Source organism: Neopelma chrysocephalum, unplaced genomic scaffold (assembly GCF_003984885.1).
Source record: "Neopelma chrysocephalum unplaced genomic scaffold, ASM398488v2 Primary Assembly neopelma1_367, whole genome shotgun sequence".
Lineage (NCBI taxonomy): Eukaryota > Metazoa > Chordata > Aves > Passeriformes > Pipridae > Neopelma > Neopelma chrysocephalum.
In genome coordinates, this window is record NW_020898031.1 from 769,569 (window position 1) to 796,190 (window position 26,622).

Here is a 26,622-nt window from a genome sequence, read left to right on the forward strand (position 1 = left end):
CCCTCACCCCCACCCCCCTCTTCGGTGAACCTCCCCCCCACACCCCTGCCTGGACCCTGCCCCCAGCAGTTTGTGGGGTGCAGGATGCTAAAACATTTGCAGGGGGAGTGTTGGAGCCCAGAAAAGCAGAATTCCTACAAAACCAGCCGCCATCCAGGCTGCTCCCTGAATGTCACCTTCCCCAACTGCAGCTTGGACGAGCTTGAGCACACAGAGCCCCCAGAGCCCTCTCCTCACCACCCCCCCAGGGACGGGCCGTGGCCGCCAGAGTCGCGGTTAAAGTCTTTAATAATTACAAGAATTCCAGATTCATTACAGAAGAGTTTACAACAAATAATATTTCTCCATACAAAGGCAAAATAAACTTTTCAAGTAACAGCGGCCTGGCTCTGGCGTGGGGGAGGGAAGGGGTAAATGTGGCCACTGCCCTGGTGAGGGGCTGCCCTGGCCAGGGAAATACCCCCGTACTTCCAGGCACATCTGGGACACATCTGGGGGGGCACAGAAGGGCAGAGCTGGGATGGGGCCACTCCCCGGGTGCTGGTAAGGCACTGGCTGGCACCGCCGGGGCAGTGGGGGCTGCATGGGGTGTACATCCCCCAGCTGGGGCACAGCGTGACCTGCGTCCCCCTGTCCCTCCCCACGGGCAGCTGAGGGGCTGCAGCCCCTCCCCAGGGCACTGTCCCCACACACCAATATGGTGCCATGGGCACTGCCTGGCCCCAGCCCCGCTGGGAGGGAGCAGGGGGGACACGGGGGGGGCCAGGGCGAGGCCAGGCACGTAATGACAACGGGTTCCCAAAAGGCATCGACACGTTATTATTATTATTGTTTAATACAACCCCATATAAAACTGAAGCAGCAGCAGCAATTCTTATCGAGGGACCTAAACTGAAATAGGTTTAGAACATAATTTAAAAAAATAAAAACAGCAAAAGTAGCAAAATATATGAATTTTTTTTTTTTTTATAGCAACTGATATCTACCAGCCACTAGTACCTTCCTACCAAACTGGTATATCTCTGGTAACAACCCTTTTAAAAAGACATGTAAATATATATTCATATTTATACATATTTTTCGTTATGTACACGGGACTCTGGGTTCAGCACTGGGTGGATGGGGCTGTCTCTGAGCAGTGCTGGGTGATGTGCCTGCTGAGCAGCCCTGGAGCATCCCGGGCAGGGAGGGAGCCCCAGCCAGCCAGGATCCTGGCACACCAGGGCTCTGGGCACACCAAGGCTCCCCATGTGCCAAGGCTCCTGGCACACCAGGGCTCCCAGCACACCAAGGCTCCCAGCACACCAAGGCTCCCAGCACACTGAGGCTCCCCAGCTTCCACAGCTGCAGGAACCTGGTGCTGCTCCCGGCTCAGCAAGTTCTCCGAGTCACAGACCAGCCCTGGGCTCTCCGTGCCCTGCCAGGATGTGCCATCCCGGGATGCCTGTCTGGCTCCCCAGCCAGGCACTGCCCTGGCGGCAGGCAGTTTCAGCTCAACCAAGTGGGGATATTCAAGCACAGAATTCATGGAAGAGAGGTTTTAAAAATAAAAAAAAAAGGAGGAAACGCCGTAAAAACACCGGAACGGACCCTTTAGGCTGCGGAGAGCTGACATGAGGCGGCAGGAGAAGCTGGCAGGAGGTGGGTGGTTTTGGTTACATGAGATGCTACAGATGTCTCTGAACCCCTTTCTGCAAACAGCTCAGCACGACCAGACTGCGCAGGCAGCGTCCACAGGCACGGCAGGGCAGGGTATGGCACAGTGTGGCACGGCACGGCACGGCCCCACCGCCAGTGCCACCCTCAGTGTCGCTTCAGTCCACCGTTGGTGTGCTGAGGGGGGAACTTGGGAAGGCACGGCTCGTCCGGGAGGGGGTCGTGGGAAAAAACAGAGTCCTCTCCCGAGGAGCAGGTGGAGCTGCGGGTGTCAGGGAAGCCGGGGGAATACTGATCCAGCGGCATGGAGAGGTCCAGGTACTCCTGGGGGGGGACAAACCCCAGCGACGGGCTCAGGAGGGGACCGGGCAGCCCCCAGGGAGCCCCACATGGGGTTGGGTGCTGGTGGGTGCCACCTCTCCTACCTGGTTGGAGGTCATGGCCACGATCCTGTCCAGGTCTTCTACCAGCTGCTTGAAGGTGGGTCTCTGGGAAGGCACAGCGTGCCAGCAATCCCTCATCATCATGTACCTGTGGGGGCGAGGGCTGAGCATGGGGCCAGCGGCTGGGGACCCCACCCACGGGAGAGGAGTGGCACCCAGGAACAGACCCCTGCACCCAGGGACAGACCCCTGCACCCAGGAACGGATCCCTGCACCCAGGAACAGACCCCTACACCAACAGACCACGGCCAGGGAGGATGCTACCCCAGGATTTAGGGTAATCTCCTGTGGGGAAGGAAGGGAAACCCCCCAGCAGCCCTCACAACCAAGGGGCTGTCTGGGGAGGAGGATGGACATGGCCTGGGCTGGTCCCTGTGCTGGGGTCACCCTGGGATTCCCTCCTGCCACGGGATAACGGAGGGAGATGCTGATTATTGCAAACAGATCGGGCTGATGGTTTTGCAGGGCTGGGAATTGCTGGGATTGCAGATCCAAACATCTGGCTGTCCCCCTCCATGCCCCAGCCTGTGCCCCGGGTCAGGCAGTGGCACCCAGAGACTTCCAACCCCACCTCACCAGTCCCAGCTGGGCAGGGAGTGTTGGGGTGCCAGTGCCCTCCCTCCTGCCCATCCCGGGGCTGCACTCACAGCTCGTTGGTGCAGTTGCTGGGCTTGTCCATCCTGTGACCTTCCTTCAGCAGCTTGAAAAGCTCCTCGACGGGCACACCGGGGTAGGGAGACCCGCCCAGCGTGAAGATCTCCCACAGCAGCACCCCGAAGGACCACCTGGGAACACAGGGTGGACACTGGGGCACCGGCTCTGGGGGGCTGACACCCCACAGGGCCCCAGTCTGGGTACAGTTAGAGGCCGGTTTGCTGGGAGGGACAAGCACCCACAGTTTCAATTTGCTCTGCAGGACAGGCGAGTCCCAGCACCAAATACAATTTAGATTTGAAATATTTGGTCGGCTGACGCTAATTACAACTTCATCAAACTAAGAGGAACCCCACCCGTGCACTTCCCCAGCGGGCACTACTCACACATCGCTCTGGTGGGTGTAGATTCGGTCAAAGAGGGCTTCGGGGGCCATCCACTTCACCGGCAGGCGACCCTGGCACACAGAACCCCCCATTGGCCCCGTGCCACCCAGGTGTGGGGGGGTCTGGGGCAGGGGGAGCCCTGCACACCCGTCACACTCCCAGCGCCATTTGGGGCACCCCCGGCACCCCCACCCCAGCGGGACCTCCCCCGGCCCAGCCCCTCACATTTGTCGTCTTCTTGTAGTAATCGATGTGGTGGATGTCTCGGGCCAGCCCGAAGTCCGCGATCTTCATCACGTTGTCCTCGGTCACCAGCACGTTCCTGGCCGCCAGGTCCCTGTGGATGCACTGAGCGAGCGCGGGGCCGTCAGCGGGTCCCCGACACCCCCCGGGATGGGACGGGCAGGGAGGGGAGTGTGCATCCCCCCCAGGCCCAGCTGCCGGGCTCCCGAAGCTCCTCACCTTCTTGGAGGCCAGGTACTCCATGCCCCGGGCCACCTGGTAGGCGCAGGAGACCAGGTCCTTGAAGGAGAGCTGCTCCTCGGGGACGCGGGCGGGGTTGTAGCAGTACTCCATGCCCGGGGGCCGCCGGGCTTGCAGGTACTCCCGCAGGTTGCCCTTGCTGGCGTACTCCACGATCACATAGAGGGGTCCTGAGGGGATGGCGGGATGAGAGGCTGGAACACGGAGTGGGGGCTCATGACCCCGCAGGTGCCAGGCCAGCCCCTCCCAGCGGATGGATGTGGCTGGAGGGGTGGCAGAGGGGACACCCCCATCCCGCTGGCACACCCTCACCGTCCTGCGTGCAGGCTCCCAGCAGGTTGATGATGTTCTTGTGCTTGCCAATCATCTTCATCATCTCCATCTCAGAGATGAGGTCGGACAAGTCCTTCTCTGTGGCGTCGGCTAAAGCGGATAGAGCAGTGCTCAGGGGGGGCCAGGGGGGGTACCCCCCAGTTGCACACCCCCAGCACCAGCCGGGGCTCCAGCACCGTGCCAGAACCCCCACTTACACTTGAGCATCTTCACCGCCACCTTGGTCACCCGGTTGGGCTTGTCCTTGTCGAGGCCAATGGCTTCTGCCAGCACCACCTGCCCGAAGCACCCTTCTCCCAGGGGCTTGCCCAGGATCAGCCTGCCGGGAGGAGACCCCAGAGCGGGGGGAGCGGGTCGGTCACCAGCATCGGCACCAGCACCCCCCTCACCCAGCTCCCAGCCGGGGCAGGGCTGCACCTCACCTGTCCCGGGGCAGCTCCCAGCGCGGGTCCTCGGGGAGCTCGTACTCGGAGACGCCGGCCAGCATGGGGGTGCCGCTGGAGGAGAGGCGGGAGGGCCGCACCAGCATCACGCCCGAGTTCATGGAGGAGCTGGAGTCGGCCGACACCTGCAGTGGGACCGTGGGTTACCTTCACGCAGCGCCCGCGCCCGCGGCCGGCCGCCCCCGCCGGGGGGGAGATGCTGATGGGAGCCTTTGCACCCGCCCCTGCCCCCAGCCCCCTGCCCATGGGCAAGGGGTCGCCTGTCCTGCTCCCACCTGGGACCTGGTCTATGTATTTTTTAATTAATCTGCATCACGGTGTGCCCAAAATGCACGGCCCGGGAGCTCCCCCGGCTCCTCAGCGTGTTTAATTACCCCGCTCTGCTCAAACCTCGAACTGCTGTAAATTCTCCTGGTTCTCCTCACGAGCCCTGCTGAGGGGGGAGGCCAAGGGGATGTGTGGCCTCCCCGCTCGCTGTGTTGCCATGGGAGGCACAGCCCGGGCAGTGCCCACCCCACGCCGTGGATGGGCACAGGGCTGCAGAGGTGCAGCAAGGTGAGATGGCCCCAGGTCTCCCCGTCCCTCCTCCCCCAGATCCCCTGGGAAGGGCTGGGCTCCAGGAGGGGCAGTAGGTTCAAACAAACCCCCTCTCTACTTTCTGTTACCTGTCTGCGCAGGGGGATGCTCTTGGCCAGCTTGTGCACGGCCAGCTGGCTGTTGAAGTCCGTCTTCTTGGTGGTGCTCTTCAGCTTGTAGATGATGATGGTCACCACCATGCAGGAGATGAGGAAGGCCCCGATGCAGTAGATGATGATCTCCAGGTAGAAGGGGGATGTCATCATGGCTGGGGTGTCTTCAATAGCTGGTTCAGCGTGAACAGGGTGTTTGTTAAGCACCCAGCAGCCCCCAGGGCCCAGGAGCAGCACTGGGGGAGCCCCCGGCTCCTCCCCACGCTTGGTGGGGACCCGGGTGCAGCAGGGACTGCGGGCTGCCCACCCACCCTGGCGGGGAAGGTGTTGTGTGCACCCCCAACTCCTCATCCCCAGGGCCAAGCAATGCCTCCACTGCATCCACAGGCGCCGGGGGTGGGATGGGGCCAACTGGGACAGGCATGAAGTCACCCCACAGGGATGTGGCACTACGGGCACCTCCATGGACAGGTCCCTGTCCCTGCTGCTACACTCTGCCCAAGCTCAGAGCTGCAGGTCCCTTGGGGTCTGGGCTTTCCCTGCACACGGTGGGATGAAGGGGAGTGTCCGGCAGTGGTCAGGGCTGCAGGAGTCCAGGGAAGTACCGGGGAGAGCTCAGGGCAGAGCAGCCAGTGGCACCTCCGGTGGCAGTGACCCGCTGTGGGACCGTGGGATGGTGGGGAGGAGGGACCTGCAGACCCTGCCTTGGTGGCTGAGGTGGTGTCGGAGCCGTGAGCAGCTCAGAGCCTGCAGCCACGTGCCAGGGTTCGTGGTTAACCCAGCAGGGTGGGGGCTGCCACTGCACCCCCTGCAGCACCCCCAGCCTGACCCCCCCAAAGAGCAGAGCCTCAGAGAGAGGTGTAAGAGGGAGCTGAAGGTTCCTGCCCCACCTCTGGGCACACCCGGCTGACAAAGCAGCGGCTGATAACGGGGAAAGTTTTTGGCTGGCAAGCAGTGACCACGCAGCACCACAAAAACTTTCCCGCTGCTGTTATCTGGCTTTGGTCCGAGCATTGATGCGGAGGAGCAGCATCAATGGGGATGGGGCAGCCGCCCCCACGGCACAAGCACACACAGCCCCGCACGGCCCCGCGCCACAGGGCAAGGCCAGGCCCCTGCAGGCAGGTGGGCAGCGCTGCCAGTCCCCCAAACCCCGCTCGGTGCCCCCCTGTGCGGGCAGGGCTGGCCTGGCCCTGGGGGCGCGGGACCGTCCTGCCCCGGCGGAGCAGCCCCTGGTTAAAGTTCCCCGGGTATGCATTGCCTGGGCCAGGGAGAGAGCAGGGGGCAGACAACTGGGGTGGAGGAGGTGGGCAGAGAGTGGGGGGGACACTGCCCCGTCCCGCTCCAGCTGCAGAGCAGCCCTGCAGCATCCACACTGACCCGCTCAGAGGGGCAGGGGCCGGGAAGTGCTCTCTCCCGGACCGCAATGCATACGTTGGAAAGGAGGGAGGAAAGGGAGAGGAAGAGGAGTATATACCTTCGAGAACTGTCAACCATGCAGAGTGATGGGAGATCCCAATAGAATTACCCGCCAAACATGTATACTCCCCAGCATCCTCAAATGAGACATTCCTTAAGTGAAGGACTTCCATTTCTTTGTCTGTCGTGTTAACACCAGCCGTCTGGAGGGAAAAATGGAAGCAAAAAACGGAGAAGCAAACCACATGAGATCTTCTGGGAAAGAGGCCAGAGAGGAGGGAGAGCCCAGTCTCATTTGCCAGACCCCCGGGGAGCAGACAGAGACCACTGCAGACCTGCTAGAGAGACCCTCGGGATGACCACTCATCCCGGTGGACCTACGGAGATGCTGGTTAAAACCCTTCACCAAACTGAGTGTCCTGCCCATCCGAACATGCTGGGGATGGGCTGCATGGAGAAATCAGCCCAGGCAGAGCCGGCCGGCTGGCTCGGGGACACGGGGACGAGGACAGGGATGGGGATGGGAGGACAGAGGCAGGAGGATGGAGACGGGAGGGCAGAGATGGAAGGATGGAGGCAGTAAGGCAGAGATGGTAGGATGGAGACAGGAGGATGGAAATGGTAGGATGGAGACAGGAGGATGGAAATGGGAGGATGGAGACAGGAGAGCAGCACAGATGGGGGCACAGCACCATGTGATCCCCAGCCAGGCAGACGGGGTGCCCTGGCTGGTGCCTGACCCACCAGGCACCTGAGCAGCACCAGTGTGTGCACAATAGGGTGGGAAGCACACAGGAGAGACACTGAGACACAGGAGAAACACCAGGACACAGCAGAGACACCAGGACACACACACACACACAGAGCACAAAGCCCAGCCGGCCCCACTGGGTATTTTTCCATGGTTGTTGCACCAGAAACAGCAGAAACCAGAGAGCCCAGGGTTTTGTTTTCCACCGCCGGGGAGCGACGGTCCAAGGAAACACCCCGGCGGGCGTCCTTCCCATTACCTGTGGCCAGGGGCCTGGTGACAGTGAGCCACGCAGACTGGTTGGCCTCGCCAATATAATTGGAAACCTTACAAACATACTCCCCGCTCTCCGCCTCTGTCACATTATACAGGGTCAGCACCTCCGCATCAGAGCTATTAATCCCCGAGTGCTGGAACAGACCAACAACATGGAGTCACATGGATGTGCCCAGGAACGGCAGCACCGACAGCATCAGCACGGGGGCTGCTCCCCCCGGTCCCCGCGGCCAGCTGGGAGGGAGGGGGCTGCACACAGGGAGCCACGGGAGGAACGGGGGACACACACGGGCATGGGGGTGTAACCCTGCTCCCCCCGGCTCCACAGGGGTCAAGGGCACAGCTGTGGATGGCTGCATGGAATCACAGAACGGTTCGGGATGGAAGGGATCTTAAGAGGCCGCCCAGTCTGACCCCCTGCCACGGCAGGGACACCAGTCAGACCAGCAGCCTGCTGAGCTGGGGGCAGAGGGAGCTGCTCTCACTGGGATGATCCAGGGCTCAGCTCCCAGCTCCAGTGCCGTGCTCTCTTCCCGGGACAGCCCTCCCTGCCCTTCACCCTGTGATGCTCTGGTGCACCCCGGCAGGCTGGTGACAGCTCTGGGGCTCCAGCTGCCCCAAGGCCAGTGGTCCCCAGCCCCAGGGGGCTCTTCTGGCCCATCCACGTGGCTGCCACTGCCCTGCTCCTGCCCCAGGAACAGACGAGCCGGGGGCTGTGGCCGGGGCCGCCCGGCGTGTGGCTTTACCTTCAGGATCTGCACGTAGGGCAGGTTGTCGGGGCCAATCTTGCTGCCGTTCACCTCGATGTGCTTCAGCCACTGGATGTGGGGCTGGGGGTCACTGTAGACCTTGCAGACAAACTCCACGTTGCTGCCCAGGGCCACGGTCTTGTTGGCAGGCAGCCCTGCCTGCAGGATGGGCCGGTGCGGGGAGCGCTCTGCAGGACCAGGGACAAGGAGGTGCCTTATAGTGGGGTCGGGGGTGCCCGGCTGCCCACCCACGGGTGCACCCTGCAGCCCCCCAGGCTGTGGGCACTGGCACACCCGGCACAGCCACAGCATCCCCTCCCTGAGAGTCCCTGAGAGCAGCCAGGGACAGGGACAGGTGAAACCCCCGCACGGGGACAGGGACATCGGCACCTATTCGGGGGGGTCAGAGGTCAAACAAACCTAGGGAGGGCCCCGGCCGTTAACAAAGGGGCTGCCACTGTGGTGAGTCAGCATTAACAAACCCCTTTGTTCACCTCGCTGACTGTTCCCTTCAGTTTGCTCAGTGTAATCAAATTAAATCACATTTTTAATGGTTCATTTACTGGCATTTAGAGCAGCTCCACATGTGGAACTGCTCAGACCAGCCTTCCCAGCTGGGAATTATGGCTAATAAGGCGATTAAAAAAGTTTCTGTCTGGTCTATGAAATTATTTTCACCACAATTAAAAAATCCCCAGAACAGGATGAGGTGAACCTTCCGCCTGGATGGCTCGAGGACCTGCTGTGCCACAGAGGTGGACACTGGGGTGGGACACCACAGGGACGGCGGGTGAGCCCCTTCCCTGTGAGCACTCCCATCCCTGCCTCTCCAGGGTGCAGCACCCATTCCTGCTCGGGAAGGTTTGGGGGGGACGGGGACACGGGTGAGCCCCCCAGCCCCGCGCTCCTCACCCACGACATCCAGCTGGTAGGTGTGGTTGATGCTCCCGTACTTGTTCTCCACGATGCAGGTGTAGTTGCCCTTATCAGACGGCACCACCGAGTCCATGATGATGCTCCAGGTCGCCTGGCGGACCTGGGGGCACGGGGAGGACAGAGCCAGTTATGGGCAGGGCACACGAGCCCCTGGTCCCATCGGAGCTGGCTCAGCCCCGGCCCCCGGCACGGGCAGGACATAAATCTCCCTTTGAGGTCACCTTTCCCCTTCCCCACAGAAGGGCCGTAATTGCTCCCAGCTGTCCTGGGACAGCCTGGCCACGGAGCCAACTGCTCCGGGAAGCAGATGTTGGGAGGGGAGCGCGATGGGTCCACACGGGGACACCCCTCTGTGAGCAGGGAACAGAACGGCTTTGTTCCTCCGGGAAGAGCTGCTTCCCTGGCTGGCCCTGGGGCTCGGACCTGCGCTGCTCCCCACGGCCAGTGGGCACCACGCTGGTCAGTGGGAGGGTGCAGCCTGTGTGTCCTCCATGAGTGCTGCTGACCCAGTGCATCTCCTCTGGGATGGGTCCCAGCAGCTCAGCTGGGCTGAGAACCTCCCAGGCCCCCTGGCCACGGGGCACCAGAGGCTCTCCAACAGCCAGCCCTGTCGCTGCCAGCTTCGGCTCTGGCTCCTCTTGGCAAAAGCTCCCTGAGCCCTGCTCTGTGGGGCTGCATTCCTCCCTCCCAGCTGGAAACTGGCAGTTTGCAGGGTCCTGCATTTCAGCCCCATTAGCTATCCGGGGCATGGGCTGCCATGGGCCAGGAGCCACCACGCTGCCTGCAGCCTCTCTCCTCCCCACCCTCAAGCCTCCATCCCATGGTGAGCCTGCATCCCTCCCCAGGACACGCTGCATGGAGCTGGGAGCCGTGACGTGGCCGCATTCCTGCTGCTGTCCCTGGCACCTGGCAGGAGCCACGGCCAGGGCTGCCTGTGCAACTCAGTGGCAATCGTGGCCACACAACCCCGGGCTGGCTCAGGGGTCTCAGCCAGGGAGACACCCCCCAAGGGGTGCAAGCCTCAGAGAGGCTGCAGCCCCGCTCCTGAAAATTAAGAGAGATGGAAAAGGAGGATTCTGTTGCCTTGTAGGGTCACCCAGAGGACCCTGGGCTAGAGCTGCTGCGAGGGTCACCCCCTCCCTTGGGGAGGAGAGAAATTCAGGGGTCCCAGCACACTGGTCACCCCCCCCAGGGCTCTTCTGCACCCCCCTGCAGGACCAGAGCCATGGGAAGGGGAGAGCCAAGCCCTCCTCCCACCTGGGTGGCATCTGCAGCCTGGCCCCACTGTGGGTGCTGGGGAAGCAGCACTGAGCCCCCTCCCCAGCTCAGGGAGCCAACATGACCCCTGAATGTGGGCTGGGGCACCCCTGGGCTGCTGGTGCAGCTCCTGCCAACCACTGCTGGGCACGGAGGGGCTCCTCCACCCCGGGGACGCCCAGACCCCTCTCCCTGGCGGGGGGATTAGGCAGAGGCGGCCGAGCCGGGCTGGTTCCCTCGGAGCCCCCTCCCCCCTGAGCTCCCTCCCCCAGGGCTGAGCTGGTGCAAACATGACCCAGAAGCAGGTCACTGCCGTAGGGCCACTCTGAAACAGGAATGTCAGAGGGGCCCATCTGCCCCTGCCGGGGTGGCGCAGGCAGGGGCTCGGTGCCTCTTAAGCTGCAGAGACCCCTCCCGGTCCTCCCCCAGCCCTCGAGGTGCACAGAGCCAGAGGCTGCTCTCCCCCCACCCCAGGGCCCCCCGGTACCTTGTACCCCCCGATGCGGTGGTCGGGTTTGAACTCTTTGCCGTTCTTCAGCCAGCGCAGGGTGGGGTTGGGTGTCCCGCTCGAGGGACACTTGAATTTCACTGTTTTGGCAGCAGGGACAGCGTGGAGCTTCTTCTCCATCTTCTCGGGATAGGTCCAGTATGGAGCGATGGCCTCTGGGGATCAGAGAGGGGGCTCAGCACGGCCAAACCCACCAGCCTCCAGTCCCTGGTGTAACCCCAAGGATGCCCAGGGCAGGGCTGAGCCAGGAATCCAGAGAGATGCCAGCAGTCAAGCCTGGGTCCGGTAGGGAGGGGAGCTCTGGGATATGGGGCATTATCCACGAGTCACAGCAGCCCTCTCCTTGCAGGGTGCATGCTCAGCTCACGTGGCTGCAGCAGCAGTGGCCCCAGTGAAGCCGTGCTGGCCTGTCCCCTTGCTCTGCCCTGGCTGCTTCACCCAGTGCACCCAGATCTGCACCCTCACCGCTGCTGGTCGGGCTGGCTCAGGCAGCCCCTGCCCATCCTCGCCTGCCTGTCTCCACCCCTGGGCAATGCTCACGTGTGCCCACCCTCCCCTCGCCCTGACACGGGGCAAACCCTGTGCACACGTACGGTTCGGCTTGGTGTTATCTGCCTCCTTCTCCTCCGACGAGGAATCATCTTCGTCGTCATCATCCTCCGCAGAGGGCAGCGCGTCTGCAAGAGAAGAGATGGCCCCGCTGAACATCTGTGCACCTCTGTGAGCGGGGCTGGTGGGGACCAGAGCATGGTGGGTGGGTGGCGGGGAGCCGTGCCCAGTGAGGTGGCCAAGGCAGGGAGTTGCTGATGCCCAGTGGGGGCACAGGAATCCCAGGGGAACGCTCTGCACACCCCCAGCACAGCCAGGGCCAGCTCCCGGTGCCCGCAGCCATGGGCACAGTGAAGCAATTTGCTGCCAGAAGTGATTTCAGAGCTCCTCACTCCGTGTCCATCAACCCCCCTGGGGCGGCAGCCGAGACTCCGCAGGCACAGAAATGCCCCAGCCTCGGCGAACGCCTCCCCAGCTCCAGCGTTCCTCCCTCTCCAGCCTCACGCTCCATCAGCACCGACACAGGCTGCGGCTCCCACCCTGCGTGTGCCCCTCCTGGGGCGGCCCCACAGCCCCCCAGTCCCGTGCAGACAAACACACGACGACCTCTGGCTGCTTCTCCCTGCGCCGCAGCGGCCGAGGAGCCACGGCACCGTGCTGGACACTCCTCCAGGCACCCCCCGAGTCGCAGGTCGGCCCCAAACTCACTGCGTGTGGCCCGTGCAGAGGCAGCCTGGCAGCCTGCTCCTCGCTCCACAGCCCGGCCCCCACGGCTGCCCCTTCCCTGCGCGGCCAGGGCTGCTACAAACCTGAGACGTTCACGGAGAAGTAGGTGGTCTCGCTCCCCGAGGGGCTGTTGGTCATGCAGGCATAGAGCCCCGAGTCCTCGGGCACCGCGTCCCTGACCTCTACCTCCTCCCCGGTGATGCGCGTCCGGTTGTTCTCGGCCAGCTGGACGCCGTCGCGCACCCAGTTGATGCTCTGGACGTCATCCCGCAGCCGGCAGCGCAGCTGGAGGAGGTCACCGGGGTGGGCCGAGTAGGACTCCACTTCGATTTTTGCTTTGGGCAGAGCTGGAGGAGTCAGGGGAGAGAAGGAGAGAAAAAAAAAAAAGAAGGAGAAAAGGAATAGAGACCAAAGGAAACCATGCTGCTGCTGCAGCCGGGTTAATGAGGCGACATGCGCTGCTGGGATGCTCCTGCCATGGCACCGGGGACCTCAGTACCCAGGGGACAGAGCCGGCGGCAGCAGCAGAGCAGAGGGGAGGCAGAGGCGGAGGCTGCAAGCACCCCAAGCAGCACCAAGTGCTTCACCCCGCAGCAGCACCCACTTGGTGCCTGGGGAGTTCCAAAGCCCTCACCCCACTCGGCTCCTACAGAGCATGACAGGGCAGGGCCTTCACAACGGGGGAGAAACAGGCAACTTGAGACAACTTAGGCAGCGCCGGCTGCTTGGGCAGGATCCAGCCTCTCCCAGGAGCATCCCACATCCCTGCTTGGCTCTGCCACCTTGCAGGGGTCCCAGGATCCCAACCGCAAGCGGGCAGCCAGCAAAGCAGGCCAGGGTCCCTCTGGCACCAGGAGCCTCGCCCCAGTTAGAGAGCGGCGGGGCAGGGCTGGAAGGGCAGGGCTGGAAGGGCAGGGACTGGGGGCTGCGGCAGGACAGCGAGGCAGGGAGTGAGGGGGGAAAGGTCAGCCCAGGGGAGCTCTGGCCAGACAGGTGCCGGCCGTGGTGTTCCCATCCACAGCATTCCTGGGCAGGGGAGCTGCAGCTGCTCCCCGAGGCGACACTTGTGTGAGCAGCACAAAGATCCTTTCTCTCCGTCCCACTGCGACCTCGTCTCTCCTGGCCCTGGTCTGTCCTGGCCTCGATGTGTCCTGGCCCTGGTCAGTCCTCGAGCGCTGGCCCTCGGTGTGCGAGCGGCTCTCCCGGTCCCAGGCTTGGGGCAGACGCAGGGTTTCAAACAACCTCTTCAAATTCCACGGCCCAAGGAAGGGCTCAGGCTGCTGCAGCTCTGCTGGGGCTCCCTACGATGATGTGGGTGGATGCAGCGTGAGCATCATCCCAGACCGAGCCCCACGGGCTGGTGGGCAGGGCAGGGCTCTGGAGCCTGACTCCTCTGCTCTGTCTCCTGCTCTGTCTCCTCTCTGGTAACGTGTGTCCGGTTGTTCTCGGCCAGCTGGATGCCATCAGGACGCTGCAGGAGCAGCACGAAGGGGCGCATGGCACTGCTGTGGATGCTGCTCTCAGGGGCCAGAGACGGGGCCAGAAAATCCCAACAAACGCGGCAGAAACAGCCGGGAAGTGCTCGAGCTCCAGCTGATCCATGGCCTGAGGTCTGAGCACAGCCTCTGCTCCCTCCTTTTTGCATGTGTACCCTAAAAAGCCATAGAGCAATTTGCTCTGAGCTGCCAGCTGCAGAGTGGCACAGGGTCTCTACTGGCACAAAATCCCCCGGAGCGGAGCTGAGGCGTGTGGGTGATGTGGGGCCGGGACCAGCAGCTCCTCCCTGCTCCTCCCTGCACCCACCAGCCGCTCTGTACAGCCAAAAATGAAACCTCGGCTCTCCAAACTCCAATTTGCTGCACCATGACCTGCACTTTGCTTTCTGGCCACTTCTCTTTGCCTTGGACTGATGAGAAGGAAGCTTCATGGAGAAAACATCCCTGAGCGGCTCCAGAGTTTCTCTTCTTTCTTTTGCTCAGCACTTGAAGGAAAACAGTGGGATGGGGAAGAATTCCCTTTCCTCATCTGCTGGAATACCAAAGCCAGGGCTCCAGATTCATCCACGAGAGGATACAAAGCGTTTTAATGTGGAAGGGGAAGACCAAGAGGAGACCCTTCCCTGGTGGGGGAAGGGCCTTGCTTTGCAATGCTGTTTTTCCCCGATTTTCTCCCACAGGAGAGGCACTTCTCGCAGCTCTCATTTGTGTTTCAAGTGATTAGTCACAGGCATCTCCCAAGGCTCACAAAGCAGCAGTGACATCCCGTCCTGTCCGTCTGAACACCCCGGGACCGGGTAACACCACGTCCTCCTGCCCGTCCCGACTCCCTCCTCACACAGAGCAAGGTCAGCGGGTGATAAACAGCCATGAAAACACAAACCACCACGAATCTGCTGCTGCAGCCATATCTGCCCTTATCTTGCTCCCAGCTCTGCCCCAGGCGCCCAAGCACCGACAAACTTCTTCCCTATGGAACAGAAAAACCCCGCAGGGAAACCAGGGAGGTTGGTCCTGCCAGCCCCCAGCTCCACCAGCACCCCTCAGCTGGACCTGCAGGAAGAGGTGGCTTGGAGGTGGAAAAGGGCTCGGGGAGGCAGTGTACCAGGCTCAGGCAGGTCCCTTCCACGGGCACGGCATCACACAGGTCCCCTGGCACCCCGTGCAAGTGCCACTGCTCCTCCAGGCCACTGGGCTGAGGAGCTTGGGCGGGGGCTGCCAGCATGTGGCCAGATCCCCTTTCAAAGTTCCCTCCTCCAGCCCCACCAAGCCAGGGGCTGGTTTGCATCACCAGCACGGTGAGGTGATGGACGGAGAGGGGAGGCAGAGGGCACAGCACAGGCCCCTGCCCTTCGGTCACCCACGGCACATCTCTGGCACTCCGGGATGAGGCGGAAAACGCGGCATGGTGGGAACGGCCTGGGAAGGAATTCACAGGCTAATGAGCATGTCCAGGTTCGCTCGGCCTCCCGGCGGGAGCAGGGCTTGGACGGTGCTGCGGCCCTGGCAGGCAGGCAGACAGCACTGTGGCCATGGGACGGCACGGATGGCACCGGGATGGCAGCAGGGACACTGGGGACACGGGAGCACCGTGAGCTGTGGTACCAGTGTGGCCTCCACTCCGTTTGATCGCTGGACTCCATCGGCCCGAAGCGTCCCTGTCTCTCGTCCTGCTTCTCTGTAACCTAAACCACGGCACCAGGTGCAGCCCCCGGCACAGCCCCACGGCAGAGCCCACCCTGGCTGGCTGCTCCCTCCAGGCGCCAGCCAGCCCCGCACGGGTGCTCCTCCAAAGGTTAATCAGCCAGACAAACGCTTGGCTCTCCTCCCCAGGGCTCGGGAAGCCTCCGGGTACTGCACAAAGGTCAGTGGGTGGGAATCCCCACCCCAGCCAGGAGCTGTGGGGGTGCTCACGGCCCCGTTGAGCAAAGAGGGCAACAGCGAGGAGAGCAAACGAACACCAGTGTCTCGGTCCCACAGGCAGAGCTCTGTCCCACTCTGCTACAGCAGGGACAGGAGGCCCCAAGGTGCCCAGCAAGGTGAGGGGCAGCTCTGGCTGGCAGTGCCTCCACGAGCCCCTCCAGCTGCCACGGCCGGGGCGGCCGCTGTGGGTTTACGACTTTATTCCACCTTTGAAATGGAACCGAGAGCGGAGCCGAGCCCGGCGAGCGTCGGCCAGATGGAGAGTGTCACCGAGCGCACAGAACTGTCACCGGCTCCCCAGGGCTGGCCCCCGACGGGGACGGCGGGGACGGGGACGGCGGGGACGGGGACGGCGGGGACGGGGATGGGGACGGCGGGGATGGGGACGGCGGGGACCCACGACCGCAGCCGCGGGGAGAGAGGAGCCACACAGATTCACCGATCCCCCCCCTCCACTCTCCGTGCTGCCCGTGCACCCCCCCAGCAGCGGGAGCCACAGGCTGTGCGGCCACGGCGATGGCGACGATGGCAATAAAGGGGCCAACAAAGCGGCGCGGGGACAATGCGGGCGGGGGGCGCGGGGCCGCGGGCGCCGGTTGCCCTGGAGACCCCAGCGGGGCTTTCCGAAGGTATTTCCTGAAGAAAAAGCACACACATGCCCGGCAGCCCCGCTAATCCCAACAGGAAGCGCTTACCGGGACTTGGGGATTGGCTTCTTTTTGATTTAAAAAGCTCCTCGCCCTGCCGTGTCCCCCCCAGCCCGGGCTGTGCCGGGGGCATGTCCCGAGGGGCAACATCCCAGCACTCCAGCTGCTCCCAGGGCCGTGCATATCCCTGGATCTCCTGCCCCGGGGAAAGGCTGCAGCAGGGAGATGCCAACAGATGAGCATCAGGAGCTCAAAGCCACCCGTGGCTCTTCTTGGGCTGCTCAGGGCACCCCTTGGCTCCTCCTGTCCAAGCCAGCCCAGAGGGCCATGGGCTTCTCTGCACCCTCCAGTCCCTGGTTGCTTCCTCCCCAGGGAGAGGGGGATTTATGTCCTGCTCCAGGCCCCCCTGCTCTCCCAGCCTGCAGGCAAATGAAGCAGCACTTAATTAACAGGCGCGTTGGGAGTTCGCAAAGCTGTCAGGATAAACCCACCCCTTTCCCCCCCCGGGGACCCCCTGGCCATGCTCAGAGCTCTGCAGCAGCTCAGAGCCCTGGGAGCAGCAGTTTGGGGCACCAACACCCCCCATCAGCTCTCTCCAGGCACAAGTGAACACCCCAATCCACACAGATTTTGGCTGGCTTTGTCTGGGCCCTGGCTCACCACCAGAGCTGAGTCTCTGTTCCTCTCCCTGCATCCCTCCTGCACAGCCCCGGGCAGTCACACACGGGGGGCTCAGCAGCCCCCAGACACACGGGGATCCCCCCGAGCTCCTGGAGTGGTTCCACTCCCCCTGGGGCAGCTCCACAGCCCAGGCTCCAGCACAGAGCGGCTGCTTTTCCCAAAGACTCATATTTCCTTTTTTCCTCCTCAATTAAGGGCTGGAGTGACACCATCCGAGTGGAAAGGCGGGAGGAGGGAACAATGTGGGCCCGGCAGGCTGGGAGGGGATGGCAGCAGCTCGATGCCCTGGAGGACACGGCGGTGCCCCGGGGAGCTGGGACGGGGTGGCTGCAGCAATAGGGGTCTGGGGGGGGCTGCTGGGGGCTGCTGGGCCCCCCGAGCTCCAGGAACAGTCCTGGGCTGCTGCCATCAACAGCAGAAGTGCAGGAGGCTGCAGGCTTGGCAGGGAATCCTCGGGCTGCTTGTGGGGCTCCAGCAAGGAGTCAGCTGCTCCAAGGGATCCCCAGGATCCAAACTGGGTCCCCTGGGGCTCCCCAGGGCACAGAGAGCTGCAAAAATAAGGAGGGGACGGGACAGCAGAGAAATGGGGAGGGGGTCAGAGCCGAGGGCCAGCAGTGCTCCCGGGGAGCAGCAGGGACCAGCCAAGGACCCTCGAGGTGCTGCCTGCTGGGGTCCCCCAAGCTGCCCGGGGCTGAGCACGCTGCTCACCCTGACCTCTGGCTCCTGCAGGGCCCAGAGAGAGACCCCCTGGACGAGCCAGGGACAACAAAGCCCCGGGATGCAGGGCCCCCAGCGGCCCCGCAGATGGGCAGGGGGAGGTTAAGCCTGTGGCCAGCTGGGCGGGTGGCGGCCCCGGGAAATGGGGCAGCCCCCCGGCCCCCGCCCCACGGGGAGGGGGCTGCAGCCAAACCCCCTGTGCTTTGGAGTGCAAATGCACTCCCTGGGAAAGTATCTGCTGCACCGGGGGGTGCCTTCAGGACTCAGTGTCCCCCAAAACCAGCTGCCCAGGGCAGGACCCCCCTGCCCCAGGCTCCCCACAAAAACCTGCTTGGCCGCTCGGCACCCCCGGCAGGGCTGAGGCAGACCCGAGAGCGAGGAGATGCCTGAGCAGCAGCCAGGACAATGGCAGACAAGGAGAGAGGGGAAAAAAACCCTCGGCAATTTTCTGCAGGTTTCTATTTAACCTGGAGACAAAGAGCAGCTTTGTGCGAGGGAGGGACGGAGGCTGCGCACGGAAATTTCTTGGCTTTTCCCCTTAACCAGGGGTTTTTCACCACCTCCAAATTTAGGTAACTATAAAATGCACTAAGTGCCCATTAATATTTTATTTGCTCCAGATTTTTTGGCGCTGGGAGGGAGTACCCACGACAAGCAGAGCTCCCAAAGCCCCTCCCATGCCACGAGGAGAGGGGGAGCCGGGGCTGAAACCCCCCTCTGCGCCAGGCCAGGGCCGCTGGCCGGGCGCGGGGGATTACTCCTCCCTGAGAAGGGAGCTTAGCTGCCTCAGAACTGGGAGTAAACTGAAACCCTATAAACATGCAGAACAAAGTCCGGGAAAGCTGCTGCCTCTGCCACAGAGGGGACCGAGCGCGGCCGCCGCTGCCCCCGAGGCGATGGGGGGACACTGGGGAGCCACAGTGACGTGGGGGAAGGACAGAGAGCTCGGCCCCCGGGACACAGCACCCCTCAGCACGGGAGCCGAGCCCCACCCACACCCCATGGAACCCCAAAACCCGCGGGGCCGAGTCGGAGCCTGTTCCTGCGAGGTGCTGGTGGCTCGGCCCCGGCCGCAGGTCCTGGCCCAGCACCGGCTCTTCCCATCCCACACGTCCTGCTGGGAACATTTTGTTCCCACCAGCCGGCCCCGGAGCCAAGGGACGGACTCTGCCCCAGCCGGGCTCCTGCTGTGGCACTAATTGGGCCGCCCTGGTGAGAACCATGTCGGGAAACGTTTCCAGAGGTTATTGTTAGCCCTGGCATGAGGCTGGCGAGGAACCAGCTCCCTCCTCTCCAACCTCTCCTCCTCCACTGCCACTGCCTGACGCTGCTCCCAAACCCTCCAGGGGCTGCAGGGCTCCTCACACACCCCAAAACCCACCTCTGCTCAATCAGCCCTGGGCCTGAACTCCCCGACACCTTTCCCAGCACCACAGCCGGGGTTGGGGCCGCCAGTGCTGCTCTACCAGCAGCACAGAGCCATCCTTACCCCAAACACCACCAGGAAACCTCTTCCAGGAAGAGCAGTCTCCCGAGAAAAACATGTTTACCACTGTCAACCGCATTGTTTACAGCCGTGGGGAGGAGGCACGCCAGTGGAAAAATCTCAGCAATGGGCCATGTGAGTGAAGCTTTGCCCAAGGCTCCTCTCCGGAGCTGCAGCTCCCCAGGACCACTCGGGCTGCCTCCTGTGGTGTCACCTCACAGGGTACTCCCTGCTCCGACCAGAGGCACCAACCCCGGCCCCACAGCATCACCCAGTCATCCCTCACCGAGGCTGGTGCAGCTGCAGCACGGACCACTTGACAGTGCCAGCTCCCACCCCGAGCCCTGAGAGGACCCCGGGGCACCACAAACCACTGTGCCCATGCTGGCTGCACCAGCAATCTGCCTCTCAGGGTTCTGGTGGGAGAAAGGAGGAAGGGGGAGCGAGTCTTAAAAAGCAAAGCAGTGCCCACAGACCAGACATTCTTGGGTAATTAGAACCAAAAGGCAGTGAGTCGAAGTCCCGCGCGGCGCAGCCGGGTCTGGTTATTCTCTGCCTCACCAAGGCTCTGACATGCTGGAGCAGGGCTCTCTGCTGGGGCCCACCCTCCCCAGGGCTGGGTGACCCCCTCGGCCCATCCACTGTGCCTCGAGGTGCCCCCGTGCTCTGGAGCTGTGCCAGGCACCCACCCGGAGTGGCCCCGGGCAGGGACACAGCCCCCAGGGCTCTGTATCCTTCCCCAAACCAACGGGTCAGGGTTTGCCACAATTCTTCTCCAGCTTTAAAATATCCCCAGGCGCTGCTGGAGCCGCAAACCCGCTTCTGTGCCCGCACAAACTGCTCTGAGGACAAGCACCACGTCCCCACGGGCACCAGCTCCCAGGCAGCAGGGTGGCACAGCAAGTGGCACCGGGGACATGCTGGTGCCCCCATGGCCGGACCACATGCCAGCCTCTGCCTCTGCTGCAGGGAGACGGGCTCCTGTCACAGGGAGGACGAGGGAGCGGGGGCTCCCGGCGCGGCCGCGGCGCATCCATGTGTCCCTCCGTGTCCCTCTGTGTCCCTCCGTGTCCCTCTGTGTCCCTCCGTGTCCCTCTTACCTTGGTCGGGCAGGCTGGGGGCCGGCCGGGCAGCGGAGAGCGCGGCTGCGACCAGCACAGCCCAAAGGATGAGGCACCGCCAGGTAAACATCCCACTGCTGCAGCTACTGCTCGGCGACTGGGCTCCACAACTCCCACTCCATGGGGACCCCGGGCTGGGTCTCCGCCGGGCCGTCAGCCCCTCCGAGCTGTGAGGGAGGAAAGCAGAGTCAGGGCAGGGCGAGGGGCTCCCCCACGTCCCACCACATCCAGGCACGGCTGCACCATCACAGGTGACACTCCTCCAGCATCCAGCCGGACAGCGGGATGTCCCTGGATCGTGGGATGTCCCTGGATCGTGGGATGTCCCCAGACTGCAGTGGCAGGTCCCCACAGACCCCTCGGCAGCCTGATGTGACCCGGCACTGACGGGCAGGGTTGTGTTTCCCTGCGTTGATGTGTCGAGAGCGAAAGCGCTGGCGAGGCAGAATCACAGGCAGCAGAATTTCCCAGAATGGAGGGAGAAACATTAATGCCGGTTAAAGAAAAGGAGATTCCTCCTCTCCTCTTCCTGCACTTCATCAGCTGTTGATCCACAGCTTTGCTGTGGGAAATCCCATATCCAGAGCAAAATCTGACGTTGTCCGTGTCACTGTGCACCCCAGCAAAGCAGATCCCGCTGCAAACCCCAACCTCCTCCATTCCCTATAGATCTATAGGGCACAGAGCAGCCACCCCCACAGAAAGGCCTTTCTGGAGCTGGAGGGTCAGCCAGCTGCGGCCAATCTCCTTCCACCAACAGCTGTTTTTGGAGTGGCTGTTTGGGGAGAAATCCCCCTTCTTCCACGGCCAATTCTGCAACTCACTCTCATCCCTGCCAGCTCTCACGCTGGGTTCTCCAGCCCACCCATTCCCTCGGGTCCCCATGCCCTTCCCAGGGAATGCTCCGTGCAGGGCAGCTTCGGAGGCGAGTGCTGGCACAGGGAGACGCAGCAGAGCCTGATCCCGGTTCAAGGTGCCGCAGGGATGTGCCCTCCAGGGCCCTCATCCCTCCTTTCCCTCTGACCGTCCCTCCTTCCCACCATGCCAGGACCACAGAGCTCTGCCAAGACACGTTCCAGGGGGATGCTGGAGCCAGAGCCCGACCGCCCCCGGCCAACTGTTCCCAGCCGAGTGGATGGGAACAGGCCCCTGTGCTCCACCCCCGCGCCACATCTGCACCTCGGCAGCAGCCCGGGACGAGGTCCCGACACCCACTGATGGTCCCGCCGGGCTCTGCCGAAGCGCTCGCGGCGAGACCCTGCCCAGCCCGTTGCACAACCCGCGCGGCCCCGGCCAGGGACCGGGGCGTGGGCAGGACGACACCGTCCCCAAAGCCCTCCCCACAGGCCCCTCCTGGGGTGCAGCCGTGCCCCCGGGACCCCGCAGCCCGTGGCGGGCATCCCAAGCTCACCCGGTTCCCCTCCCGAGGGCCGTGCGCTCCCCGGGGCCGCGGCTGTGCCGTCCCCAACCTGCCGCGTGAACGGGCGCTTCCCTTTGCCATGAGGCGTCGGGCTGAAGCGCACGCTGTTAAAACCAGTGAGTAATAATCGTAGTGAGTAATAAACCGCTACTCATCCTCCCCACGCACTCAGCCCGTGGAGCTCTGGCCGCCGCCTCTCCCACTCCAGCGTGAGAGCGAGACCCCTGTGCTGCCTGTGCCCGGAGCGCCGGCTCTTCCCAACGGATGGGCCGAGCAGCCACCAGCCCCAAAGGGCTCAGACCCCCCAAAACAGCCTCCACACCCCAAGGAAGCCCAGCCAGGGTGCAGGCCTGGGGGCTCTGGCTGCCTCCTCCCCGCCCAACTGCTCTGCCTGCAGCCAGCAGAGGAGTATTTGGGAGCCCAACTGTTGATACAAGGAGTCAGACAGCAAAAAGGGCACCCAGCAAACACCGGCGTTATCTCCGACGCCAGCGCTCCCAGGTGCCGGGCGGTGCTTGGAAACAAGTTATTGAATGTTCAGGATTTATCAGGGTTTGGAAAGGAGGAGGTGGAATTCTTTGAGGGGGAAAGAAAAAAAAAAAAAGCCCTTGGTATTTCTGGAAATTATTTTGCGTCTCTCGGTGGCTTTGTTTATCGACAGCACATGCTCCCCGGAACATGCCCTAATGCGGAGTGTCTGCGTGGGCCTCCCGAGCCGGCCCTGTGCCGAGGGGAGGGATGGAGGGAGGGAGGGATGGAGGGATGGAGGGGAGCCCAGTGCCTCCAGTTCCTGAAAAATGAGTCAGTGCTGGCTCGTGCACAGCAGAGCCCTTCTCCGATACACCTCAGAGCGGGCGCCTTCCAGCTGATTCAGGGGCTTGACAGCAGCATATTTCCATGGCGTAGGGATCCTCGGCAGCGCAGAGCTGTCTGTGGCCAGAGGGTCACTGGGAGGGAGGCAGGGAAGGAAGGAGGGAAGGACAGAGGGAAGTGTGCCAGGACTCAGCGGGAGCACGCTGGCGATGGTTGGCTTCCCTGGGCAGCAAGGGAGGGGGCAGCAGCCACGGCTTTGCTGGAAGGCAGCAGGACCAGGACACATCCTGACCACGGGGAGCAATCCCAGCATCCTGCCTGCTCCCCCCAGACAGGCTCAGCAGCACCTGAGGGAATCCCAGTGCTCAGAGATGCTGAAGGGGCAGCACAGACCCTTTCCTCCTTCCCAAGGGAGAAAGGAAGACTGGGAAGCCCCAAGACACCTGCCCTTGTGGCTCCTTGGTTGCCCACTCGGGAAGGAGGTGAGGAAGTGGGGAGAGTGCTCCTACCTGTGCAAACATGGCTCTTCTCTGTGTTTATACAGCTTTTATATAAATCCCAACAGGAAACCATTTGCTGGGGAGGATGGCAGCTCGGGCAGGGTGCGTCTCCGGCTCCTGCCGGGCACCATCCCCGCTCCCCGTGGCCCCAGCACACTGCAATTTACTGCTCCGGGGTGGATTCAAACAACTAAAAATGGAAGCAGCAAGAGAGGAGCCAGGGCTAAATGCCTCTCAGAGACCTGCCTCCAAGACTGCAATTACTAGCGGCCATTACACCCACGGAGCTATTTCAGAGTGGTGACGGACACCCCTGTGCCCACCCCTGTGCCCACCCGTGCACCCCCTGGGGGCACTCGCTCTCCTGTGGGCCAGGGAAGATGCTCTCACGCTGCCTTTGCACGCCGGTATGTCCACGAGGAGCCTCGTTTAACCTGTCCCCCTGCCGTCCTCAGGGACCCCAAGGGCTGCACTCTCACCCCTCGCGTCTCCCACGGCCCTGAGTCACAGGGCTGAGCTGTCCCAGGGACACGGCACAGACGGGACCTTCCCACTTGGACAGCAGCTGCACCCCATGGCTCTTAGCTGAGTGGTTCTGGGCAGGGAAGCCCCTTCCCGTCCCGTGGCTCATCCCTGGAATGCATCTGAGGTGCCAAACGCAGGAGCCAGTGCTGGAGCAGGGTGCCCAGCCGGGGGGGCTCAGAGCCTTGTGATGCTGTGATGTCCACAGAGGAGCCCCAGCCTGATCCCTGTGAGCCCACAGTGCTGGATGTGAGGGGAGGTGGCTGCTGCCATGGGCTTGGTGAGGCTGGGGGGGCTCTGGCCCCTCGGCCTCTGCCTCCCCATTGGAGCAGAGCTGGCCTGTGGCATCCACCACATCAGAGTGTCCGGGCTGCCTCAGTGCCAGCAGCCAGTGGGTAACGCAGAGCAGGCAGGAAAAACACAGGGAGAGGCCAAATCCAGCAGGGAGAAGAGTCTGAGCTCAGCTCCCGGGTCTGCACAGCGTCAGGAGCCTGTGCTGGGGGCTGCACCCAGCCAGGGTCATCCCTCCCTCAAGGGGGGACGTGGTGACCCCCAGCAGACCACCCTGCTGGGCAGAGATGCCCTCCAGCCCCAAAACACAGAAAGGAGACTCGTTTTCCTCTGAGGCTCAACACAAGCAGCCCTCCAGGCGCCCTTGGGGAGGAAGGACATGCCAAAGGCACAGTCCGTGGGCGACAGGAGCGAAGCCTTTCCCTTGCCCAGTGCTCCGTGCCCCAGCCTGCGGCTCAGGTCAGGAACCAAGTATTTGCTGAAATAAAAAGCAAACACAACTGCAAATGGAACTGTAGGGAAAAACTATAATGCTTAAAGCAGACACACGCTTGGAAAAATAAATATCCAACTGTGCAGCATACAGAGCACATTAACCCTTCCCAGCTGGCCAGCAGGACTTAGGGCTACCGGGGGCATCTCTGGCGCCGAGCTGGGGGCATCTGGCGGTGGGAGACCCTGGCACAAAGGGCAGGAAGGACAGGGAAAGACCCAGCGTCACCCACAGATCTCCCTCAAACCAGCTCAGTTCTAGAAGCATCCTCACACTCAGGTGTGAAAATCGAGGGCTCGATTTTCAGATCTACAGAGCAACCATTGGTATCCCGATGTCTCCACTGGGCTGGTCCCCCTGACTGCACTGGAAGCGGACTGGTCAAGGATGGTGACACTGGGACACGACCACAGCCTGCCATCCCCTGGAAGGGGCAGAGGCCCGTTATCCAGCCTGGGAGGGAGCTGGCTGGGGCTTTCACTACATTCCGCTCCTCCAGGGAAAGCCACTGGGAGGGGAAGGACACACATTTGCCTTCGTGCCCAGAAGCAGCAGGTCACAAAGGGGCAGAAAGTGGGATTGCCGGGATGGGATGAGCTTCCAGCAGCCAGGGCCTGGGGGGCCAGAGCCCCGGGAGGCACCAGCTGGGGTTGGAGGCGATACAGCTCCCGGTTCAGGTTACGGGTTTAGGTGGTAAATAAAGAGGGAGCTCCAGTTCACACCTGAAAGGGACCCGGGCCCCCTCCCACCCGGCCGGGGCAGCAGCTCGCGCGTGGAAAAGCCCAGACGATGCTCCCGCCGGCTGCCCTCGCCCGGCACCGCTCCTGCCTGCACCCCGCCGGAGCGGGGCCGATTTATTTTAATCCTCTCGCAGCAACACAAGGAAAAGGCAGCAGTGCATGCCAGCCAGCACAGGGATTAAGGGAGGAAGTGCTCCTGAGAGGGGAAGATGGCTGCTAGCCAGAGCAGGGGGCTGCGGGGCCCACGCTCCTGCGGCGTCCCCGGGCTGCGCGGGGGGGCTGCCCCTGCGCCCCGCTCCTCTGTGCTGGCATCCAGCTGGCCGGCACCCGGAGAGCTCCAGCCGGAGCAAAACCGCCGCCTCCGCCCGCGCGCAATCCCAGTTTCCCTCCGGCCGGGACCTGGCAGGGGCTCCCAGCCCGTCCGTTCACCCCCGCCGGCCGCTGGGTTCGCCGCGCTGTTCGCGTTTAAACATTGCCGGGAAAGGGACCTGCCCCGGCCAGCCGTGACCCGGGACGCGGGGCAGCGACTCAGCGAATCCGGGCGGAGAAGGAGCAGCGAGGTGGCCGCGGAGCTCCTCGGCGGCACCTGAACGCGACACGCTCCGCTGCGTCCCCGCACGAGGCCGGCGGCCACCTCCGCGGCTCCCGGCCCCAGAACCCGCAAACACCGCCACCAAAAACCCTCTGCAACCAAACCCTCCCGGTGCCGAGGGCCACCGCACCGGCCCGGCGGTCACCCGCCATCGCAGGTGTCGCCGCCGCACTCCCCGCACTCCCGGAGCCTTCGAGCGGCTCCCGGAGCCCCGCACAGCGCTGGGATGCGGCGGCTCCCGGAGCCCCACCGGCCCGGACACACAAAGGGAAACCCCAGCTCCGGGACGGCGTTATTCCAGCGCCTCCATCCCCGGCGACGGCTGAACGCCCCGCGATCCCAAAGCTGAAACACAACTAAACCCAGCTCCTTCTCCATCTTTTTCTGGAAGCCGCGAGGCTCCCGCTCAGGAACTTTTCGTGAATACGGGACCGAGCAACGGCTCGGAAACCGGCCTCTGACCCTCGGCTGGGCTCCCCCGGCGCCGGGAGGGGTCTCAGGGCCGGGGCTGTGCGGGGGGGTCCAGCCTCGACTCGGCCGCTGGACGGGGTGGGACCCGCAGCTTTCCCAAACTGCCGCCCGCCGAGCGGCTGCACACCGGGGGCGGCACATCGGGGCCCCCGACCCTCGCACCGCCCCGCTGCCCGCAAACTCCCCGGTCCCGCAAACCGGAGCCGCCCCGGCGCGGGGGACAGGACGAATCTGGGGGGGGGTTCGGCCGCGACGGAGCCCCGTCCCCCGATCGAGCCCCCCGCGCCCGCCCCGCGGAGCACAAAGCGAAGCCCCGTGGTCCCGGTGCCGGTCCCGGTGCCGCCCCCTCCCCCGGCCGTTACTCACCGGAGCCCCGCGGGCGGCGGCGGCGGCGGCGCGGAGCCGCCGCTCCCGGGAACAATGGAGGGGAGCCCCGGCCGGGGCGAGAGGC

The 26,622-nt window shown here is 63.5% G+C and overlaps 1 protein-coding gene across 5 annotated transcripts; it reads right to left on the bottom strand.

Annotated features, from left to right (window-relative positions):
- Positions 1 to 270: 270 nt before the first annotated feature.
- On the bottom strand, positions 271 to 26,622 carry FGFR1 (fibroblast growth factor receptor 1). Of its 5 annotated transcripts, none has more exons than XM_027706281.1 (18): positions 26,538 to 26,622; positions 20,309 to 20,496; positions 12,342 to 12,605; positions 11,577 to 11,660; positions 10,963 to 11,138; positions 9,195 to 9,318; positions 8,280 to 8,470; positions 6,565 to 6,709; positions 5,064 to 5,260; positions 4,378 to 4,523; positions 4,153 to 4,274; positions 3,929 to 4,045; positions 3,602 to 3,792; positions 3,365 to 3,487; positions 3,140 to 3,210; positions 2,747 to 2,884; positions 2,082 to 2,187; positions 271 to 1,980 (listed from the first exon to the last, which is right to left on the bottom strand). In XM_027706281.1, the coding sequence occupies exons 2-18, from the start codon at positions 20,397 to 20,399 to the stop codon at positions 1,804 to 1,806; spliced, it is 2,463 nt and encodes an 820-aa protein (XP_027562082.1). In that variant the 5' UTR covers positions 20,400 to 20,496; positions 26,538 to 26,622; the 3' UTR covers positions 271 to 1,803. The 5 variants fall into 5 exon arrangements, with proteins under 5 accessions (XP_027562082.1, XP_027562083.1, XP_027562081.1 ...); XM_027706282.1 differs by having other exon boundaries at positions 3,935 to 4,045; positions 26,538 to 26,621; XM_027706280.1 differs by having other exon boundaries at positions 3,935 to 4,045; positions 5,058 to 5,260; positions 26,538 to 26,620.

Bases quoted from the DNA above. Each gene is read 5' to 3' on its own strand.
- FGFR1 (XM_027706279.1), bottom strand. From the start codon at position 20,399: ATGTTTACCTGGCGGTGCCTCATCCTTTGGGCTGTGCTGGTCGCAGCC. The intron at 5,261-6,564 runs GTATATACTCCT...ACGCTGAACCAG, and splicing joins ATGGTTGACAGTTCTCGAAG to CTATTGAAGACACCCCAGCC. The intron at 3,488-3,601 runs GTGAGGAGCTTC...GCGCTCGCTCAG, and splicing joins AGTACCTGGCCTCCAAGAAG to TGCATCCACAGGGACCTGGC.